The sequence below is a fragment of the Spea bombifrons genome, chromosome 5, assembly GCF_027358695.1.
Source record: "Spea bombifrons isolate aSpeBom1 chromosome 5, aSpeBom1.2.pri, whole genome shotgun sequence".
NCBI lineage: Eukaryota > Metazoa > Chordata > Amphibia > Anura > Pelobatidae > Spea > Spea bombifrons.
Genome location: NC_071091.1, coordinates 24,989,190 through 25,012,578, shown reverse-complemented (window position 1 = coordinate 25,012,578; position 23,389 = coordinate 24,989,190). Strand labels below are relative to the sequence as shown.

Here is a 23,389-nt window from a genome sequence, read left to right as displayed (position 1 = left end):
AGTGGTTTGCCATGCAATTTACACTGGTGTTTTGGCTGGGATGAATGCATACAGGGGATGCCAGGAGAATTACAAAAGAAGCACGGTATTAAAATGCAGAAATGATTAAAATTGAAATAAAGGGATGCTGCTTCTTTGCCAATATCCTGGCAGCCATAATAGCGCACAGATTAGATTCCACTTTCATCTTTCCTATTCTCTTTACTCGTAGTTTATGGTCGGCACCGCTTCTTATATCATTGTAAGACCTGTCTTTCTATATTTCTTTTATTGTTACAGTATTCTTTTCTAAGCCTCAATATTATATAATTTTACACTATTGTATAATTATATAATTTTGTATAATTTTGGACTATACTTAAGTATTCTTAATGTATTTCAATACTGGTATTACACTTCCTTATTTGATTTATATTATTCTTTTTCTTAGTGTTTTATTATTTATTTATTGTTTCTATATGTCATGCCATCCAAATAGCAGGGGGACGGGTGAATTTATCCAGTATTTAGGACATAGATCTAATTTATTGCCATTTTTCTTGCTTGTATTATGTTCTTTTTTTAATTGCCTAATTAGGTTTTTTTATATTAGAAGTATTGTTCTGCAGGAACAGCGGCAAGTTAGTAGTCATTCACGTGGCTAGGGCATAGGAGAAAGTTCATAGCTGGCCACTTAGTGAACATGTAATATTTCTCTACATTTGTCTACCTTTGGCAGGCCAATATCTTTCCTAATTCCCTATTAAAATGGTGACTCCTCTGTAAGAAACCATCTTCTTAAGCTTTTCTGTTGTGGTAAAAGAGGTTGTTCGATGGACGATGAAACGAAACAGATATACACCATAAAAGTATAGCACAATCCTTTGTGTATGTTTATAGTACTCCCACATTTGTAGGTGATTTGAAGTACGTGTGCATTGCTGTCAACCTTAACTGACAGCACGATCTGTACCTATATCTCTAGGGGTATCCCAGTTCATCCTGCAAGGGAACGGGGCCAGGGCCTGCACTGCTTCTCCTGGGTTATACCCGCTTGTTCATCACTAATTCATCACTAATTAGAGTACGGAAATTCTAAAGGATCGTACCGTGTTTTATGTTCATTTATGCTCGTAATTTTATTAACACGTCACCTTTGTCATAATTACATATTAATATAAATAGCTGTAAAGACAGGACAATTTTACTTTAAAAGAACCCCCTTGTTTTCTCAGTACGTTTTGTAACAAATATATTTGACCTATTTTGCAATGCAATTCCCTAGGGTTTTTTATTATGTATTGTACAAAGCTTGTATCTCAAAACCGCTCTCATCTGACATATATCATAAAAAAATGTAGCTCAGAAGCGCAGGTAAATCAGTGATCGGCAGCAGGGTAAACATACCATTAATCCACAGCAAGGATTTCAGAGCCCTCCAGTGCAACATTCTGGGGCCACCAGATGTCCCAGATCCAGCAGCTTGAAAGACTGTTTGTATGCAACAAATGATACATTGTGTACTAAAGGGCTGCATTACCACAAATTAAACTATGTGAGCATTGACAAAAACGCTTTAGTTAACACTAATCAAAAACTTGTGAGCACTTTAATAATAACTGTACTTTAACCTTGCCGAGATCCATTCATGTGTATGTCCAAACATTAATGCATAGAATGCATGGTAAAAGGACAACATAGATATAGGAGGCTAGCTAAGGATCATGGTAATTGTAGCTTTGTCACTCTTGGTTAGCTACTTGCTAGCCACACCTTAAGTAAACTGATATGTTTGTGATTTTCAACACAGTTCGTATGTTTCAGAACTCTTAAGGACTCTCCCTAGGAGTAGAATAATACTCCATATGTGAAGATCTTGCTATTGTGCTATGGAAGTTGCATTTGCCTTTTGGGTTTGGGCCGCTTTCAATGGTATGGTTAGTCTAATGTATGGAAGGAGATTAGACCTCTGTAATCACACAAACCAGTAAAAATAATTGAGGTGCTTCTGGAGCATAAAGCAAAATCGAAAGTTTCTTGTTCCTGGTTCCTGCATGCATGGGTAAAGTTAAAAAAAATCTCCGCACATCAAAAAGATACATTTAATGCTAGTGTATTTAATTCATAAGCATAAGAAAGTAAGTACTAAAATGTTGGTTAGAGAACTATTTGTAATCTCAAAAAGCAACTGGGCTCGATCATGTCCCATTTCTTCACCCAGTTATGCCAACATATGCATATTTGCCTGCATAATACTGCCCCAAATAACGCTCTCTCAACCTTTGCCCTTCATGTTTTCTTGCTGCCACCAGTTGAAGAAGATAAGGATACTGCATGTAAAAAAAGACGTCAAACAATATATTATTAGTTTAATTAGGACGTTTTTGTTCTACATCCATAATGCAATTCACAAGGAAAGAACCTATTTTATAAAATATTTCACATTTCCAAGAAAGATTTATGGTGAACCCAGCAAACTACTGCCATAAAGCAAAGCAGAAAAATAAATGAGAGGGAAGGAGACAGGAGAGGAAGTACATAGTGATTTCACATAATATGTACCAGTTTCTCAGAAATCAGCACCTCAGCAATACTTTTAACAGCATCAGTTTATTACTCTTTGGCTATTATTACAATTGTTTCCATAAAAAAAAATCCAGTTATACACCTCATTTCATTTTGAACGTATAGGACCCCAGGTTTGCCTAATAATATTATGGATGATCCTTCATATACTGACATTTTATTTTCTTTATCTGGAGAAGATGTGCCTACAAAGGGATAGTATTACAATGTTCAAGTATATTAAGGCATAATTTCACCTCCAGCAGGGGACTTTTTAAGGTTAAAGGGAAAGATTTCATGTTAAATATAGAAATGGTTGTGTTTTGTGCAGCACAGACCTCCATTACAGCTCACACGTCGCCACACAGCAACGCTCTAAAGCTGGGCACCACATGGTAGCTCTTTAGGTAATCATGCAGACAATTCCATCCTAGCCCTGCTTATGACCCTGTCCCTTCCACACATAACCCCTACCTCTCAAAGCTATGGCCACGCTTATCTCCATCTCTGATCACACCCCATTAGACATCTTAAATGTTGAGGAGGGTGACTTCTCCTTCTGTACCAGTGTGTTTTACCATGTATTAATGTTGTCATTTTAAAATGAATTTGTTACATTTTACTGTCCTGTGTAAATACCAGTGCTAAGGGTCTGCTGGCAGTATATAAATGTATGTAATTTAATGTAATATAGTATTACAAATTAAAATAGCCAATATACACATACTAAAACCCACCCTATCTGTGGAGAAAGACCTTGATCTTTTAGAGATTGCAGCTCAACTTCTTGGTCTGAGATCCCGAGGAGATGGATGGCATATCAGGTCCTGGTACAGGAGGTCTGGGATTAGTGGTAACTCCCAAGGGGATTCTAGAGACATCTTCTTGAGGAGGGGAAACCAAGTTTCCCTGGTCCTCTCACATTCTTTCTGAATTTAAAAGGAGGAAATCCATAAAGCAGGTTCTCAGGGATACCAGGCAATGAATCATCCAGTTGCTCTTGGTTCTGTTGAACTGTTGCAAGAAGAGGCTCTGGGGAACTCGAAGGTGCCATTGGACCCATCGTACCAATCCAATGGTGGAAGACAGGATACCTAGGGATTTGGAGAATTCTCTGGATGACTGTACCCTTCGGGTGATTATGGTCTTCACAGGTTGCAAATCAGGTTGTGATTCTTCTCTTGAGATAGAGACACTGTGGCTTGGCATGTATCTATTTCTACCCCAAGAATACAATGTGTTGTTGCAGACACAGTCTGCTTTTTCATGGTTGATGAACCATCCACATCTTGACAATGTCAAAAGGATTGTCCCTGTCCTGTAGCGCTCTTTAGAAATTTGGGGCTACAATCAAAATACCATTCCAGATAATGGAAAAACATCAGTCCCCTTCTTCCTAGGTGCACAGTGACAACAACCAATACTCATGTACTGAGACCATGTTAAGTAAGGGTCACAGCTGGATGACATACCGTGCCTAGGGCCAAATAGAGCTTGGAGAGATTCCCATCCAACCTGCGGTCCTTTGATAGCCGTATCAACTCCTCAAGACTCTGTCTGGGGTGTAAACTGGATACAAGCGATCAACCTTGCCTTTAAGGTTCACTTTCATTTCTGGCTCAGAAAACATAAGGTCTCTTACAGCATGCTGGAAAGGGAAGGATGATTGCTTCTTTCTGAGATCCACAAATGCTCTGTCTGAGACTGCTTGTTCCTGTTTTTCCCCAGGAATATTCAAGGGTATATCGGATAAGAGAGATTAAATAATCAATAGATTTATCATACAGACACTCTGGGATGGGAGCATCATCTTCCTCTCCTGAAGATGGATGCATGAATCTGTAATAAGAACAAACCCAAAATAGACAATTCTATAGCTTCAGTGTCTGAACGCAATCTGTTTTTCAATTGGGATGCTGCTTGTATACCCTGAGACACAGCCTCTTTAATCCATTCTCTTAATTCCTGCTTCTGAAGCACAATAAAGGCAGAGTCTCCTGCTGCCACTTTAAGACATTCAATGTATAGGGTTCTTCCTTCCAACGTTTTGCTGTGACTACCAGCAAAAGAAGTTGATTTTTCCGCCTCTCTTGGGGGAGATTCATGTTGTGGTGATGGAAAAGTATAACCCATAAATAGAATGCACTCTTTTAGGTAGAAGAAAATAGTCCAAAACAAAAAGAACTAGACTTCACAGTTCACATAATTTTGCCGGCATGATGTTTTGTTGGTTAACCACTAAACTTGCAAATATCCAAATGCATTTACATGTATTTCTTTTCATTGTTTGATAATAAACCTATTAATCTGAGAATGTCAAATAAATGTACATTATATTGATAGACTAAACTTTCAATAATAGTACTTCTAGTAAAAACATGAATGGCAATATGATAAATGGATAGAGAAATGTCAGTGATTTTACACCAAAATTGTTTTCCTGCTGTCTTTTTGGCGTGCAGATACACAGCATCCATAAACGACTATCCTGATCACATCAAAGTTGGGGAAAAACCCAAAGTCATCAAAGAGACACTGTCATTTCAAATTTCTTATCTAGCCAATTCAGATAAACACCGAACAGAAGTGGAAGGGCCAAACCTTTTGAAGTGGCAGGCTTAGGATACTACCCAATATGCCTCGGGGCATATTGGAAGTGTCCAAGCCAGTTCTCAGCCGTGTGCAAAAATTTTGGGGTTTCAATCCAAACAGATGTAAAAAAAAAAAAAAAAAAAAAAAAAGACATTTAAGTTGGTTATTACACATTCAAAATAATCCAAAATCCTCCTTGACATTTTGATATGCTGCCCATTTAACTGTTTGCGTAGATAACATAAAGGTTAAATCACATGGATTATGTAAAAACAAATAATATACATAGCTCCACTAAAAAACCCACTGTGCTGACGTGGAATTTGCCATCTATAGAGTGAACGAGACACAGAACAATTAAACTGAAGTACCCTATATATAGGTAAAAATGTATTTTGGAAACTTTTTTTGTCTCTGTTTGTGCCATCATCTGACATCTGTTAACATAATCTCAACTTCATTATTTTTGAGGTTTGTATACACCATTAAATTTGGCATATATGACATTTAAGTTATTTACACATTAAAAGTACCCAACTTAATCTTAATGGAAAGCCCGGCAACAAAATCTGAGAGAAGTGAAGACAAACAAAGGTGATAGTAGTAGCAATACCAATAGAAAGTGTTTGAAAGAAGCTTGGACAATGAACAGTATATCCAGTTTTTTAATTGTCACCAGTCCTTCTAATAGGAGTAAGAAATTTGGGGTTTGGCCTGGAGGTTCTAGACGCACTGCTTTCCCAGGCCTCTTGTTCAATTTCCTCTTCCCCTGGGCAGGGAAATTATGTTTGACCATGCTCGCTCCTTGACTATTTCCCTTCCTACCCTCCACCTACTTAAGACTGCCTGGGCTAGCCCTGTCCAATGCTTGGCTAGTCTCATTCACATGGCTGGCTAGCTCTTTACCACACACAACTAGACCTGCCTACATAGCTGGCTAGCCCCACCACCTCGCAAAGCCAAACTCTCAATAAAGAGAGCTGCAGGTAGCCCACTCTGGGAAGTTTTCAGGTATGCTAGTAATGCACATACCTGGGAACTTATGGATTCCAGCTACCTGGAGCCTACCCTTGGGGGATGCGGCCAGGACTGCCCACTGACGTCAGCGAGTGGTCTAGCCAGAGTCCGTGTTCCCGCTGATGTTGCGGAAAACACCCCCATTTAGAGGGGAAATGGGTAAGGAGTGGAGTGTGTCAAGGCCCCGCTCCTGTGACCTGGAGGATTCGGGTGTTGACCCAGAGAACTCCAGGAGTTCTCCTGACCGAACCTGGAGATATACTAGGTATGGTAATGCAGAATGGGCTTATGTGGAACACTATTCCATATTAACATAGAGAAAGGAGCCACTGTCATCTACTATGCACCATTTATTAAGAAAACTGTGAGCTGAAAAAGGGTAATAGAAGTGCGGGCTCTAAAGTTGGGGTAATCACTCCCATATTCTCAACCTACACTGCAAAAAAGGCAACAAGGTCAAACTGTGTTGCAGTAACCAATCTTTTACATTTTTATACGCAATTCAACGCTTACTCACCAACTTACAGATTGCAAAAAATAATAGATCACAGGGATTTTTTTTTATGTTATTAGCATATACTAGTAGGGCAGTCCATTACCAAGGAGGGTGTCATATGTGTGCCCCCCCCCAATTGAACCGCCGTACAAATCACAAAGCTAAACTCCATATTTGAATGTTACTGCAGTGGTTAAAATCAGTACATTTGAATGGCACATAGTTTCTGTTAAGAAATATTTTTTTTGGTCTAATATTAATATATATTGGCAGCAGGGGCTAATATTTTTATATATATATATATATTGGCAGCGAGCAGGGTCTAATAATATATATTGGCTGCAGGGTCTAATATTACTATATAGTCTGGCAGAATGGTCTAATTTTAAAGAATGAAAAATAACTACCAGTTATCATTGTTAAAATGTTATCATTTTAAAATCATATCTCAATCACAGTCTTTACTTCAAAAGTAAAGTACATATTATATAGTTAAAAATGCATGTCTAACGCAGATATATATATAGTGTATATATAGTATTGTATAATTGCCCTCCACTACTTTGGTCCCTGTCCCCCCAAATATGAAAACTGGACGCCACTGCACCAATGGACATTTTCTCTCTGTATTAGCACAAAAGGTCACGCACTCAGTGGTTGATTTACAATGGCAAGATATTAAGTGGTGTACTTAGCAGTCAAGCTGGCTGAAAGGAATGCATTATTTGGTGCAGATCTGGGGCTGTTCTATAGTCCAGTTGGCTTCTCCCTTGTAGTCAAATAGCCAGTTTACCCTAGGGAGGTCTGTGCCTAGCTGGGACTGCCCGTGTAGTATATCCCCCCTGCTCCACCATTGTACTTTATTATAAATGCTTGTCAAACTGTATTTTGATAAATGAATTTACTATCAATTTGGTTATATTATTATCTGTCTATTTAAATGAACTCAGTGTGTCTCTAGGATTACTTCACCAGTCAGCAATAGTTACACACTTTTAAGAATCATTTATTCCGTTGTTTTTTAGGTGTCCTAAAAAGACGCATAGAGTCAACTGGCCAGCGACATCATTAGACAGCACCTAAGTATGATACTTTCATGAAGGAGATACAGATGGATGGTTCACAAAACACAAGTAAGTCTGCGTGTTGATCTATAGATCAGTGATAATATTTTTATAAAAGAGACATTCCCAGTAGTATTGCCGCACCTGGGAACATTCTATATTTCTCTAGTCCCTATGTGTAACGTAATGTGGCAAGGCTTTCAACTCATTTGTTGTTATTAATAACCAGTTTTACATAGTGTCAAAGGCCAAGCATTTTGACTCATCTGTCAAAATCCGTCTTAAGCCTAATTAAGCATAGCCTACGTACCCAATGAATCAAATCCATGCAGACACCATGGTGCTTTTCTCCCAGCTAGATGCGTAAATATTTTTATTTCACCAAATTAGGCAATACCAAATATGTCTCTTATATTGTGCTGTGAATAGATTTCACAGGGCACCAGGACGTAGATGATTTTGTCTTTTCTGATTTTATTAAGATGTTCAACAAATACCCACACCCCTACTTCCGTTTTTGGTGAAGATATTTTCTTTTTTCCGTTCTCCTTGTGGTCTGGCGCTGTGCACTTGCCAAGTTGTATTGCTTAATGCTTTGTTTATGTAGCATTACAGGTAAACACATCTTATAAGAGAAAATCTATGTTATGCAGACTTAAAACAGAAGTCATACTTTTCTTTGAGCATAGTGTTTTATCCAACAGAATTATTATTATACAAAGTGATTCTCATTTATAGTGTTCTTCTTTTGAAACCATTAATTTGAAATAATATATTATTTTGTATGAATCACATTTTAAAAAATAGACCAAAAATGACTAATATATATATATATATATATATATATATATATATATATATATATATATATAGAGCCAATGGGCAAAAATAGCTAAAACATATTTATTAACACGCCCTGATTTGGAACTCACCCTAAATGCCTAGGAAGTTCATCTGTTTTGCCCATTATACGGCATATATTACAAGTTTCCCGAGTCCCTGACGCATCAAGGGCATTTCCTTGCAACATCAGTGATGGCTTAATTTAAATTGCCGTTGAATGTAACAGTCAATGAGAGTGCTGTCACACTCAATCTGACATTTTAGGGCCACAAACCATAGCCCCAGCTGTGAGAGGGGAGGTTAGGCTGTCATTTGATAGCCTGGTCTACTGTTTACTGACAGAGAATTAGCCCTGCTGGTGCAAAAATTCCATGTTCCTTGGTCCAGTTTTTTGTGACTTATCTCCTAAGTCCATGGTCATGAAGGGGTTAAAGTCCAAAAGCCCAGGTGTTCTGTTTTGTTATGAATATGATTACATTGATCTCCAAACCTCAAAAAAAGGTTTATAAAGATACAGATATAAAAGAAAGTTTGGACCTCACAAATACCCTTAAACTTCACAACTTATGTTAGCTTTTGCTACAGTACAGCTTGGAATTTGACCTTACTTTCTTTGTCATGAAGCTTTATTATGCCTTATATTGCTTTTGCACTATAATTTCCCCAATTCCTATTCTAGACCCTATGATACATTTTGTATACCACTGGCATTGTCCATTATTGTTTTTAAAGCTTAATACATCCGTTGCCAGATTCCCTTTAAAGTATATTGACAACTGTCTAGTAATCCTGTCTAGTAAACCCTGACTAGAACTATAAAACATTCTAACACCTATATGAGTAATAAACATGCTATATGTCTATGTGATAAAAATACTATTTCTCATGCATATCAGAGTTAACCGTGTTATTGACAAAGTCCACATGCAAGTAATCACACCTAGAAAGTAGCAATTGATAATCTGAGGATTTAACTTTTTTATAAAATCCGTTCTATATATATATATATATATATATATATATTTTTTTAAATAGCCCCAATTCTTTACAAAGCCTCAGACTAAGAATAAGTGACAGAATGTGATTGTGTATTTTGGTTACAATTGTGCACCAAAACAAATACTATACATACCCTTGAATAAAGCACACACAAAGTAGATGAACTGTATGTATTCAGCTAATGCTATGTAGAGGAGAGCACAGAGGAATGTCCTAATAATGCAAACAACGCCACAAATAGCCCCAAAAAAGACATTAGCATTAGTTTTGTAAATATAAATTGGCGCTTCCTGGTATACATTTGGCTGGTATACATCTGAAAACGATAAAACAAACGCAGGGGAGACTTAAATGTTAATACTGTCATTGCCATAGATTGAAAGTCTACAAATATATACAGTTTATAGATTAGAGCTTTGTATTTTTTAAAAATAAGGTTTGAGCATATACATGTTTCTCACCTCCAGCTCCTTGGCTTGCAACAGATACGGTACATTTGGTTGAACACTTGCCAGTGCATGCAGGCCCTATACTTAGCACTAGTTCCTTTTCAGGGTTCTAATGAGACCTCCCTGCAAGCATGAGCAGAAAGCGTCTCCATTTATTTCAATGGGTATAACTTCATGCCTTGGTACTAACCTGATCATGACGCCTTTGAGTTTCAACTTTCTTTTCGTCTCCGGAATTTTCTGGATGTAATCTTCAGGTGACTTGGCGATGGAAGAACTTACCTGGCTGTGAGATCCTCCATAAATTCCAAAAGGGCTAGAGCATCTTAACAAAATTGTTGATTTTGTTATTGCTTCTTTCCTGTAAATGCTTTTAATCCGCCATGTCCTTCTGTCATATTTAATTATACTCCACCATTTGGGTACTGCTTGACGTTTCTGACTCCCGAGTGCCTGATTTGACAATTCTAATTGTCTCATGTATTTTTTTAAAGTAAGAAAAACTATTGGTGATTCATGCTTACGGTGATTTTCAGATTTTACACTATACTTCCTATTTCTCTTTTGGGATTTATGTGCCCTTGCTTTCTGGTACTGTATTTTTCGAGTAGTGTGTTTCAAGCGGTAGAAACATCCCTGAAGATGAGGACTATTTTTACCAACTGGATTTTAGTTTCTTCATTTTAGGGACACCCTGACAAGCCCTAATCTAATAGCCTAGAAACAGATTGACCTCCAATCTATTGATGGTCCAGGCAAATTGCTAAATGTGACCGGAGGTTACGGAAGTCCTTGTCTTCATAGGAAGGGGTGGCGTAAAAGCCAGCCCTCACATTTCCAACCATGAAGCTCATCTTTGGAGAAAATCCCATGGGGCCTGGTTCCACTGGCAAAATAAGCCACAATTTATGTTTATATTATGTGTGAAAATGGTGCATAACATAAAAAAAGTGTTGTTACTGGGACCAAGCATGGGTGGCATAGTTCCCCTATCATCCATTAGTTGTGCATGTGAGAAAAAGTGTATGAAGAACAGCAACCATGGAGTAGGCCCAGTTAGACCTTTTAGGTCCAAAATATCAGTTCAAACCCCAAAATGTCCTCATTAAGGCTAATTTTAAAATGTCTATCCCATATCAAGCAATATTTAGAAATGACAAAAAATCTTTTTGAGCAAATAGAAAGACCAGGGCAAATATAAACTTGAATACAATCCATTACAGGTGTACGCCGCCTTAAGGACATTCACTTTAAGGAGAGAGGGAGAGAGAGGGAGTATTACTGTACTTTTATTGTATGGTGTATTTAGGTTGGGTGTTGCCCTAGGCCAGTTTTGCAGCAGAATTGACAAAACACAGTAAATGCTGCCCGCAGCCTGTGTACGAGTCTCAGGTGATGTTTTTTTAACCAAAGCGCAGTTCCTCTGTGATGCAGCTATCTTAGGGCAATCATTTAAGAATTTGTTATAGAGCAAGATGGAAGGCTTTCACATACAGAACACAGAGAAATAGAAAAGGTTATTTCTGAGAGTGGAGGAGTGAAAGCAGGCTCAATCTTCTTCCTTCAATTCAATAGTTTGGTCCTCACAGGCATCCGTCTGTGTCCATCTGCATGTGTTTCTTAATGAAGCAGAGGAAACGGACTCAAAGAGCCAAACCAGTTCCTAGTATGGATTTTGCAACATCACTGGCCAGCACTTCCATCTCTATTAGACTTACATGATCCCCCCTCTTTGTCCTGCAAAATGCCCTTCAACCTCACACTCATTTCAATATAGTTGAGGCAACCGTTTGCCAGTTGCCAGACATAACTAGTACAGTTTGGGGGATTTCTACATGCCATGTTGTTTTTGTGTCTGAAAGTAAAACTGGGTCAAGAGTATTATCTCAAATTTTTTTTCTAATAATAACTCCAGGCAGGGCCGGCCCTACCATGGAGCAGAGTGGGGCAATTGCTCCAGGCGGCACTTCTGAAGGGGCGGCACCTTGCCCTTTTTTTTTTTTAAAGCGGAAGAGAGAGAGGGCGCCAAGTGGTTTTTGCTTACCAAGTTGTCAGTACCCGCTTCGCGCCCCTCTCTCTCTGCTGCGAGGCCTCGGTGCTGGTTTGTAATGCTGAGCGCCGGAAGATGATGTCATTTCCGGCGCTCAGCATTACAAGCCGGCACCGAGACCGAGCAGGGAGACTTGCTGCAGGACTGCTGAAAGGTAAGTACAAAGGGGGGGGATAGGGTAGATAATAGGGAGGAAGGGAGAGTAAGGGTAGATAATAGGGAGGGAGAGGAAGGGTAGATAATGGGGAGGCGGCAGAGGAAGGGTAGATAATGGGAGGGGCGGCATTTTAAACTCCGCCCCAGGCGGCATTATGTCTTGGGTCGGCCCTGATTCCAGGTGTGCCCTGTCAACAATGTTACAAACATGTTTTGCCATTTATGATTTTAATTTTTTTTGTTATGAAGTTTATGAAATTATGAACTTATAGCCTCTGTCCCAAGGTATGACTATCACATGTGCAATTTATATTATGCACCACTCTATAAATTAAGTCTAATCTTTTAATTCATGCTAATTCATAACACAAAGTATAAAACCCTGCATGCACAATACTGCATAATGACACCAGTCTGTAATCTGTCATATTCAGACGGTCATTTGTAATTTTTCCATTTCTTTTCTGTTCAGATAAATATTTTACCACCTTTCATCTATTCACTCAGCCTGTGTATAACAGGTATTGTGCCTGATTTTATAAACTGTTGCTTATGAATATTTCATCACCTATCTCTATTTTTGTCAGGATTGTAATGCCCTCTCCCTATTTTTTTTTTATTGAGTATGATTAATATTTCATTGTCATATCTTTGCTGCAGGTTGGTTTGCTTTGTGTCTGCATTCGTTCCTATTGAAGTATTTAATACTCGATCCATAAAAAAAAAAGGCATGGCTTTCTGTTCAGATTGTTTCTAGAAAATGTGATCACAATTGCTTTTACAGTGGTACAGGGATACATTTTAAATTCATACACTGATGCATGTACTGTAGTTTCCCTGCTTTGAGGCCTAAGATACACATGGCTATTTTTGCAAATAATTGTCTCCATTGGAGGTGCATTCTAGCTTAGAAAGATCAAGCACAATGCAACTAGGGGTCTTATTCTTCTTCCCCCTTCCCAGTTATAAATGAGTTAAAGACCTTTTATTCATAAACATCCTCTGATTGTATGTGCAACACTTTTTTTTTTAAATTATTATCATTATAAACTGTGCTAGTGAAATCTTACCTGACTGGCTGATGTCCATCCACCAGAACTGGCCAGTCAGTCGATGCTGCCCTGTGCTCGCCTGAATAAGTAAACTAGTGTCACAGTTAGATGTTCAAAAAAAGCAAGAATATTGTGTTTTTGGCAGTAGAAGACTTTATGGTGGTTATTTCAGGAAACGACCCATTGGCACCAATGTATTCCACAAGCCTTGTTGGGGTCCCCAGGGCCCAGGTAAATAGCCAGGTACCAGACATATACTATTAAAACATTAATTAATACTCATCGTACTCATAAATACACATATTAATTCATTAAATAATTAACTGTTTCTGCACTAAAAATTCCATTTGGATTACAACACACTGTGGCATGCTTTAAATATATATTTTTATTGCTCATTAAAAAAAAACAGATTATGTTTGAAAAAGTCAAAGATTTTGTACTCTACAGTTCTGAAAAACACTTTGTTTCCATTTCTTATAAAATCGATTTTATTAGGAAAAAGTGCTGTGCTGCCAAATGTGAAAGGGAATTTCTGTTTCAGTTCTTCTATTCACACTTCGCTTTAAAATATATAAGGGGACTTTATAGCGCAGAGAACTCCATTTATGAAGGGTCAGCAAATTTAAAAGCAAAAAGTACAATGAGATGTTACTTGACACTTTAGCTTGCAGCTGAATGCTTTGGATATATATGTACACGGGTATGGCCATAGCTGGGTATTTCTTCCATGTTTCATTACTGCAAATGGAGCCAGGATATAGAAAGTGGCCGCTAGTCAGTACACAGTGTGGCTAGTCATGGATGGAAACAAAAATGTTGGAAGTAGGTGAAAGTGGGCAAAAACCATACCTGAGATCTATTAATCTGCTGCCATATCGAGCCTCTGGAGCAAATCAGGATAGGGTAGCTGAATGACTGTACTTTTTTTTTTCTCTAAAACAAAATATAAGTTCCATTTGTATACTTTCAAGCAGTCGTGTGCTCATCTGTGGAGAACTAGTGAACATTAACATACAGTTGGATATAAAGAATAGAAAACAATCACAGAAACCTAGGATATATGCGTGTAATGTTTTGATTTTAATTGCAATAGGTCGGTTATGTGATTAGAGCCCTGTTCTTATATATACTTTGGTTGATATAGACTTAGAGTGTTTTAATCATTTTCTTGAAAAATGAAATACTAATAGATCTGTGTTGCCAGAAAACTTACGGAACAGCAAGTGTCAAGAATGTTTCTGCCCGGCTTATGTCACAAGTTAAAAAAACATAGCCTTTTCTCAGTCTTGGCCAATTGAGTATGCATCTGATACACCAGGGGGGTTATTTATAAAGAACAAATATGGTGCAAAACGGTATAGTTAAGTTAGCATTGTTACTGCTGATTTCTTCATTGTCACCACTTCACAACTGAATTTATACACAGCCTGCATAGTGCAACATCTTCCAATTCTTGTGAATGTCAAAAACAGTCCTTGATGTTTTTTGTAATTCCCTGATTCCCTGTGAGTTGTAAATACACAGCCCTGAGATTGAGATCCCAAAGAACATACGATGTATAGTTACAAAGTGGCAAATCTAACATTCGTTCTGTATGTAATCTGAGATGCATCTAAAAGTCTGTGTCACTGTGTATAACATTGCTGCTAAATCTGAATCAGGCACTGTATAAATAGAACATACTAATAATAAAAGGTCAATAAAACATTTCTTCTTAGAGAAAATAAGTAAATTAAACAATTAAGTAAATCAAAATATTTTTTTTTGTTGCCAATGGAACAATGTTTTCAGGTGATCTGCGAATGCAATACGAAACTGGCGATCACAAGGCGGCTCTGACACATTAGGTCCAGCCACCAGCGGCGTCTCCAGCTTATATATTTAAGGGGGCAACTATAAAATGCTACATATACACTAATATTAATTAATTTTGACCTGCAACAGAGGAATCTGTATTTATTGATAAAAGACCTAGAGTGCTGGTAACTATCCATAGACTGTGTATATATATATCTGCATTAAACATGCATTTTTAACTTAATATGTACTTATCTCTGAAGTGCAGACCTCGATTGAAATATGATTTCAACATGATAACAGCTGAACTGGCAGTTATTTTTCATTATTTATATTCACAATAAATAATAAGATTTAAGAGAAATATATTTGTTACATTTTAAAAAAAACACAGTATAATTATTATCTGCTATAGCACAGAGGAAATGTAGTGCTAAACAGCCAAAATGTTATACATTGATAAAATGATGGCACATAAAAATTATTTTCTAAGCAAAATATGACTGAACTGACACCTTTTCTTTTTTACACACAATGGCTTAATACATAAACTAATAAATCGCAGGAAGCATCTCAGTTGGAAACTGCAAAATATATATTAATAGTAGACCCTACTGCTAATACGGTATATATTAATATTAGACCCTGCTGCTAATATATATTAATATTACACCCTGCTGGCAATATATATTAATATTACACCCTGCTGCCACTCTATATAAATACTAGACCCTGCTGCTAATATATATATATTATACCCTGCTGGCAATATATATTAATATTACACCCTGCTGCCATTCTATATAAATAGTAGACCCTGCTGCTAATATATATGAATATTAGACCCAGCTGCCAATATATATTAATATTTGAGCCTGCTGTCAATATTTATTAATATCAGAACCTGCTGCCAATATATTTTATATTGACAGCAGTGTCTAATATTAACATATTGGCAGCTGGGTCTAATATTTATACATATTACACATAATAGATATAAATAGTAGCCCCTGCTGGCTGCTGCCAATATATATGTTAATAATTAGACCTTGTTGCCAGTCTATCTCTTGCTGGTGTTTTCAGTACACTGCTCTTGTCATACTAAGACAACCAGAAGGTTGTAAGTTTCCTAGATTGCGCAGTGTGTGTGGGAAGCTGTACGGATGATTAGATGCCGCGAGGGAGGGCTTGGAAGCGTCAATCAGTGCTCCATCGCGGCTGTGCAACAAAAATTATTAAAGTAAAGTAGGGGGCCACGGCCCACTCTGCCAGCAACCGACTGATGACGTAGGTGCGACGTGGAGTCGCACAATACATTTTTAGGCTCACATCCAAGTCCGGACTAAGGAGCTTTGGGCCCTGGAGCAATTATACAGGAAGGGTCCTTTCTCTGGATTTCCTGACTTTAGTAACCTGTTTTTTTTCCCCTCTGCTTTAGGAAAACGGTTTATTTCTGATGGAATACCTGCAGCTCTCTCTGATCTGCCACTGCATGCCGAGAAGTTATGTCATATCCAGATGCCCGGTATAAATGAGGGAGGGTAATTGCAGAAGGGCCCAATTAGATAGCTGCTTTGCGAGACAGGTGAGAGGTATGGACCCCTCAGAACGCCGGGGCCCTGGAGCAATTGCTCTGTGTGCTCCACCATCAATCCGGCCATGCTCAAACAGCATGCGGCCAAGCATATCTAGCCAAAAGATCTGAGAGGCAAATCCCATTGCTTTTACTACTAAACCACCAATGACTGCCATCAGGCCAGTACCGTACACAAATAGAGAAGAAGACAAACGACACCAGTTAAAGTGGTGATCCAATGTGTTGCCTAGATGGAGCCATCCTTGTCTTATATATGCGAGTAAATGGAACCATCTCTGGACTCATGGCTTTGCTTACCTTCTTCTTGTGTGTACTGCCGCACTATTAGCAGTAAAAATTTTGCAAACCAACTCCAATATTCCCAGCTGCCCCTGTTTCTCATGCAAAAGAAAACCAACCTAGTAACATTGTTAAACAGGTTGAATAGTGTTGTGGAATTGTGTTTAGTTACCATTAAAGCCCCATGATTTGTGTGCACCCCACAAGCTGTCATAAAGGAACACAATGGGATTTCGGGATTCCTACATACATGTTCAAGTTAAAAAACATACTGCACTCAAACACTTTGGCATGAAGGGTAAACTTGTTGGGATCATCTAACTTAAACAATTCACACAAAAAATGTTTTCATTCAACTCCAGTACGAAATACTCATAAAATACTGTTAACTCAAAGCATATTTCTGCTAAACAATCACTTAACGCGTCTGCATTTCTTTTCTCTGATGTGGGAAACGTGTTAACATGAGCAATAGAACTCAATCAAAATGAGCCGTTTCTTTACACCCCCTCCCCCCACACACTAAAACCTTGATCTGCAGGTGCACCACTATCCATGGTCCTAAAATCTAATTCTCACCCCTCGTGGCTTCGAGTCGAGAGGCAAGCAGCTGCTACCTGCTCCTCTGACAGCTCTACGGTGAACGGCTTGACATGCCCACGCTCTAAATGCCAGGCTAAAACATTGTTTTGCGCTGGCATGCGTTCGATATACAACCAGCACCGTATTATTTAACCCTTCCAGAGACAGCTGGTAATACCGACACCGATAGGGATAATCACTCACTTCTGCAACCCCTATTTTTTTTTTAATGTACGCTTACTTTCTTCTGATCTAATCACCATAATTGTGAAGGGATTTGAATCCTACTGGGACAAGCGAGTCTAAAAAGAACTGGCTTTTTTAAAAAAAATATCTGGGCACCTGTTTTCCTGGAATTTCCTCGGGAAAAAAAAATCTATTAATATAATTATTAATTAGCCACGGAGCATTTTAGCAAACGCGAGATTTACTGTAATTTCTGAAAACACAGAGAAGCCGCGCTTCACCTTCCAGTCTACTAAAGATAATTTTGTAAAGTGAGCGTCCTGATTTTACACAACAAATCAGCGCGACGCGGCCGTCAACGTAATGTTTTTAACCGTAACTTAAAAGCCGGTTGAAGATCGATCTCTGGATGGGAACGGATCGATTAAATAATGTAACCTTTCCAGGTGCGAATGGTAACGGCGCAATGGGGTTTATTCACTAAGAGGCGAGTCTGCAGAAGAGTTGTGGTTTTAACTCTTTGCTATTATGAAGTGCTAACGTGGACAGGTTTTCTTCAGCAAGAAGGGCTGAGCTGACTCTGCATAAAGTATAGTTTAATGTGTAAGGGGGCTGAAGAAACCTCACTGATTTAGCCATACATGGTACAGGGTTAGCCATGCTCTTCTGGAGTCAGTCCTACATAATGAATAATGACAGTAAGGAGCTGAAACGCAACTCCACTAACTCTGTTTAGTGAATAAAGCCCGATAGGCATGCACTTGATTTACACACAGACCCGTCCTGCGTCACCTGTCCTCAGCATTACTTAACAGGCGGGCAGATCCAGTAATGTAGGGGTTAACCCTTTGAAGTGCCTCGGGTGCGCTGCCAATTTACCCCATGCCCCCTTTCTCTCGTCCAGTAAGAGTTAACACGGGAAAGGCTTGTGTAGTTGCCCTGACAGGAGCTCGTTTACTCCTCCCTCTCCGTGCGGCCGCTGCCGTGTGTGAGCTCGGCCTGCCTCCCCGGCCGTGCCTTTCCGCCTTTCCGCCTCCCCGCAGCCGCCCTTCCCCTCACTGCTCCCTGTTATTCTGGCTATTGTGTATCATCTCCGCGCAGCCGCCTCACTCTAATCAAGAAGATTAGAGATTCTTGCGCGCCCGGAAATCCCAATTCCCCCACGACACCCCCTCATCCATCTCACTCCGCATTCTACAACTCTTACCTTGCTCTATTTTTTTTTTCTTCTTCGTAAAATTCCAAACTCCCTCCATTGCCCCCGTCCTCTGCCATTACCTTTCATATCTACCCCTTTCTCACCCCCCATTATCCAAGCTTTGCCTGCTGCTCTCCACCCCCCTCTCATCATGTCTCTCCTCCTCCTCCTCTGCTGTCTCTCTCCCAGGACGTCGGCTGATCCGGGGCCGCCAGGGAAGGGCTTGGGGCTGCAGCTCCGGCGGTGGCCTGCCTTGGTGTTATTTTGTATTAAAATGAGGAGGAGGAAGAAGAAGCACCAGCAGCAGCATCACCATCACCACCAACACCATCCCTAATAACAAGAGCAATAATAGAGCCAGAGTGCAGGGAACGGCGGCGGCAGCAGCAGCAGGAGGAGGAGTGATGAGTCAATACAACTAATAATTTAATGGGGACACACAAACGCAGAGAGAGAGAGAGGAGAGAGAAGCAAGGCAGCTCTGGACAAACAAACACACACAACAGGCTCTCACAGACCACAATAACAACCCTGCAACAAGCAAACGCACCGGCCTGGGCAACAAAACAAACAACAACACACAAGAACTCCTCATCATCTGCGTGCCTATTGTTAAATAATGCATGAATCCAAGAGAGCAAAGCAGGAGAAACCCAGCACACAAGAAGTCCTTTTTTTTTTTCTCTTGCCTTCATTTTGTTAAACTACTGAGCAGTTTCGTTTGATCTCCCCTCTCTTCCCCCTCCATCACAAGGAGAGCGACACCGTGAGCTCATCATTACTTTTATTTATTTATATATTTATTTTTATTAACATATATATATATACATTTTCTCTTCTGCTTCCCAAAGCTACCTCCCTCCCATCTACTTGTTATACATGGAGAAAGCAGGTCAAGCTGGCTCTTGTGTTTTTCTTCTCATCACAGCATGAAACCTTGCTAAATTTTTTTTATTTATTTTTTTAAATTAAAGTGGGCATCTCCAGACAGCACCACTTATCTTTTTTCTTCAAGATTCGGGATCTCCAAAGTTTGATGGGATCAGTGTCTATTGTCACGGATTGTACTGTTGGATGACACTGACATTAACTCTCAGCGCTTCTGCCACTTTTCATTGTAATCTCCCACCTCTCCATGTCTTTTCCACTGTGAAGAGACCCCCAGATGTCCCTTATGTCACTATGCTGGGGCTCTTTTTGATTAGGGGCTTCCTGGACACTTCTCCAGACTGATTATCCTTCTTACAGATTATTACTATTTTTACAATTCTATATATATACAAATATATATACTTCTGCATTTTCTTCTTCATGCCCCCTTTTCTCTCTGCTCTGGGGCTTTAATTGCACATTGTGTTCATGCTTACTCTTTGACGTTGATTTTTCCCCTCCCCCCTCTTTGGGGAAGCACATTAAGAAATCCACTGTCATAAAAAAGACAGAAATACACATTTCAGGAGAAGTCATCTTAAGATCTGCTGCTTAAAGGGACCCAAGGAGGAAAAAAAATCCCACGCATGAACTTCTCGTCCACAAGCCAACTGCTGAGCTTTGTTTTTTCACATTTTTTATGCTGTCACGTTCTGAAGTGGTGAGTGCCGTTTATTGCTGTTTTCTTCCCGTTTGTTATTCTCGTCGCGTTAAAGTGCGGGGAGAGTTTGTGTATTGGAGCTGCTACTTTGCTTCTTTGTCTCTTTAAATGGTCAGTGGAAAACCCGGCCGGGATCGTGGCAGGCACACGGAGCGGAGGGTGCATCAGCCTGTAATAGGGGGTTGCAACTTTAGCGCTGGCTTCCTGTGTCTCCAGAGACCTCCCAGCCCTGCCCCACACATGTGTTTAGGGGTTATTATTGTGGCAGCAGGGTCACAAGTGTGTTATTATTGGACTTATTTAACCCATTGTAATGCTTCTCGTTAACCCTGTGCAAACCGAAGTCCCGCATTACTTATTAACATCCTCACCTTTTGACATTGAATACTTACGTGACACACAATTTGCGTTTACCCCCTAAAACTATTTATAATAAATATTAATATTTTTTTTATTTTAAAATACGAGGGCTTGGATATGATTGTGTTTTTCTGTTTTTTTTTGTATATAAAGTTATAAGGGTTGTAAAATAAAAAAAAGCTTTATCTTTAAATAGGTTTTTTTTTTTAACAGAGACGACAAAGCTTTATTTACACCTTAATGTTTTGTTTTGTTTTCTGGGAGACTGAACACTGCTAATTGCTTCTAATGTTTCTTTTTGTTTAAGATGATCTTTGCCCTTTATGGGAAAATTATTAACAGCCATCGTATCGTTTAGTAACCGGTTCTACCTGCAAAATTAACTTTTTGTGAAAAAAAAAGAAAAGAAAACTGATACTACTGACCACTTTTTGTTTTTTGAGGCGTGAAGTGCTATAATAAGGTAGTGTTAGGTCATCGCGAAAACCCTTGATGATCAAATGTTATGTAAATGTGTCATACATGGGTGTTTTTTTGGGGGGGGTGTATGAAGGGCATAGTATGTGAGCGAGCCCTTTGCCAAACTGTTTATGCCGTTAACGGGTTAAGTAGACATAAGCTTTGAAGCCGACAGGGACAACAGATCATAGCCACAGTATTGTGGTGTCATCGTAGGGGACACTGACTGATGGTTGCTCTTCGTTACTTGTAACTAAGATGTTGGTGAACTTTATCCCTAGGCATGGCATCTAAATAAGTAAAATAGGTGTGCGCATTGTGGTTTGCTACCAACACATAGAAAGTTCTATGGTTTCTGTACGTCCGAGTGTATAAGTATATTGTGGGTAGGTTGGTTGTGACAAAGTACTCTTCGCTGCACCAACAGAACCTGTAGTTAGAGCTGTTAATTGGTGGAAAAGTCATGCCTCGTATCCAGACGTCGGGTAGATCAATGCTCGGATACATCAAGAGTTTTTAAGAGTCATTAGGATTTGCTCAGTACTATGCAGATATCAAATATTCCAAAAGGTCAAAAAAAAATTTAATTTGCAGTGTATAAAATATAAGGACCTACTTAAGTGAGCACCTGTAATTTATTTGATCTCCGGACCTTTTTTAAATAAATGTAATAAAATGTATTTAAATGAGGCATATTCATTATGTCCGGGCTATTATAAAGTCAAAAGGTTGGCTTTTAAAACTTGGACTCTTACCGTGCCTGGAAGCGTATTAATTAAAAAAAAAAAAAAATCTTAATTCTAAAATATCTTTTTGATGAATTCATATGGTCTGTGCCAACCTCCACAGGTGCGTAAGCAGAAAAATCCCAGTTTACTTTCGGGTCTCCTAATTTTCTGCCTCCAAACGACCATGTTCTCTCTCGTGAGTTGCCTTCATGAAAATTATTTGCTGTTGTGTAGTAGTTTCTCTTGTAAAAATGCAGCAGATCCATTATTTCTCGCTCCTACATGATTTCCCCCACCGCACAAGCTTTCGATGTGACAGAGAGCTACAGCTGCATTGCTCTTAGGTGACACCCTGGCAAGTTTAAGGGCCCTCTCCGGTGAACTTTAGAGCTTCTGCAACTGGAGGAACATGAGTGTGTAATGTCATCCAAGGAGCCCAGTGCTAAGTCATAATGGGACGTTAGTCATGTTGGTATTCATACTGAATTACGTGAGCGCAGGCACAGTTTAGAAGACAAAGCGCTTATTAAGTATTAGGTTGCATGTATAACTATAATGTTTGCATACGCTATTACTCGTGTCATCGCCAATTAATATAAATATCCTTTTGATTTTATGTTTTCCGTGATCAGGGGTTTAAGATCTTGCCGTAAAGCCTACAATTGGTAGGGGAGCAGATACAAAATGAGAAGTTATAGGTTAGATAGTTCCATGTATCTCCCAGATCTTTATTAGTTTTTTTTTTAGTCCAACTATAGTCCTTAATTGCCTATCACTTGAATAGAAAGTTTCTAGCCCTGGTCTTTTAAACATAAAGAACTAGTAGAAGTTCTTTTTAGCCTTGATATTCATTTAAATTGGTCCAACTTTAACTGAGATGGATATCGATCCCCAAAAAAATTTCCAGCCAGTGTTTTGTGTTCAATTATGACAACATATATTCCTACATATGTCTACGCGAGTGAAATTGGTGATCATTAGCATTTGTGCTACAAAAGAGCTGCGTGCATCCTAGATTTATAAATACTTGTGTGTTTTTTATAATTGTGCCAGGTGATCCTTAGAGGCGGGACTGAGCATGGATCATTCGAACGAGACAACTCAGGGGATAGAACATTCAGAAATGTCTAACAATGTAAACGACCCAAAGGGTCCACCAGCCAAAATTGCCCGCCTTGAGCAGAATGGGAGTCCTCTAGGAAGAGGCAGGATTGGAAGCACTGGAGGAAAAATGCAAGGAGTGCCTCACAGACACTCTACACACATGATGAGGACAAATATCAGAAAAGGTAATGTTCTTCAAATACTTCTTAAGATAGCCTCCAATTGCAGGAGAAAGAGCACCTT

At 39.1% G+C, this 23,389-nt stretch overlaps 1 protein-coding gene across 3 annotated transcripts in view; it reads left to right on the top strand.

Moving 5' to 3' along the window:
• Positions 1-7,659: 7,659 nt before the first annotated feature.
• The window catches only part of SATB1 (SATB homeobox 1), a 60,793-nt gene continuing 45,063 nt past the window's right edge, over positions 7,660-23,389 (top strand). The window contains exons 1-2 of one of the 3 annotated variants that reach the window (XM_053468266.1): positions 7,660-7,782; positions 23,096-23,331. In XM_053468266.1, coding sequence (XP_053324241.1) covers positions 23,121-23,331 — 211 coding nt within the window. In that variant the 5' untranslated portion in view covers positions 7,660-7,782; positions 23,096-23,120. Of the gene's footprint in view, positions 7,783-20,093; positions 20,496-23,095; positions 23,332-23,389 lie in introns of those variants that run through there. The other 2 variants (XM_053468267.1, XM_053468268.1) reach the window with 2 other exon arrangements.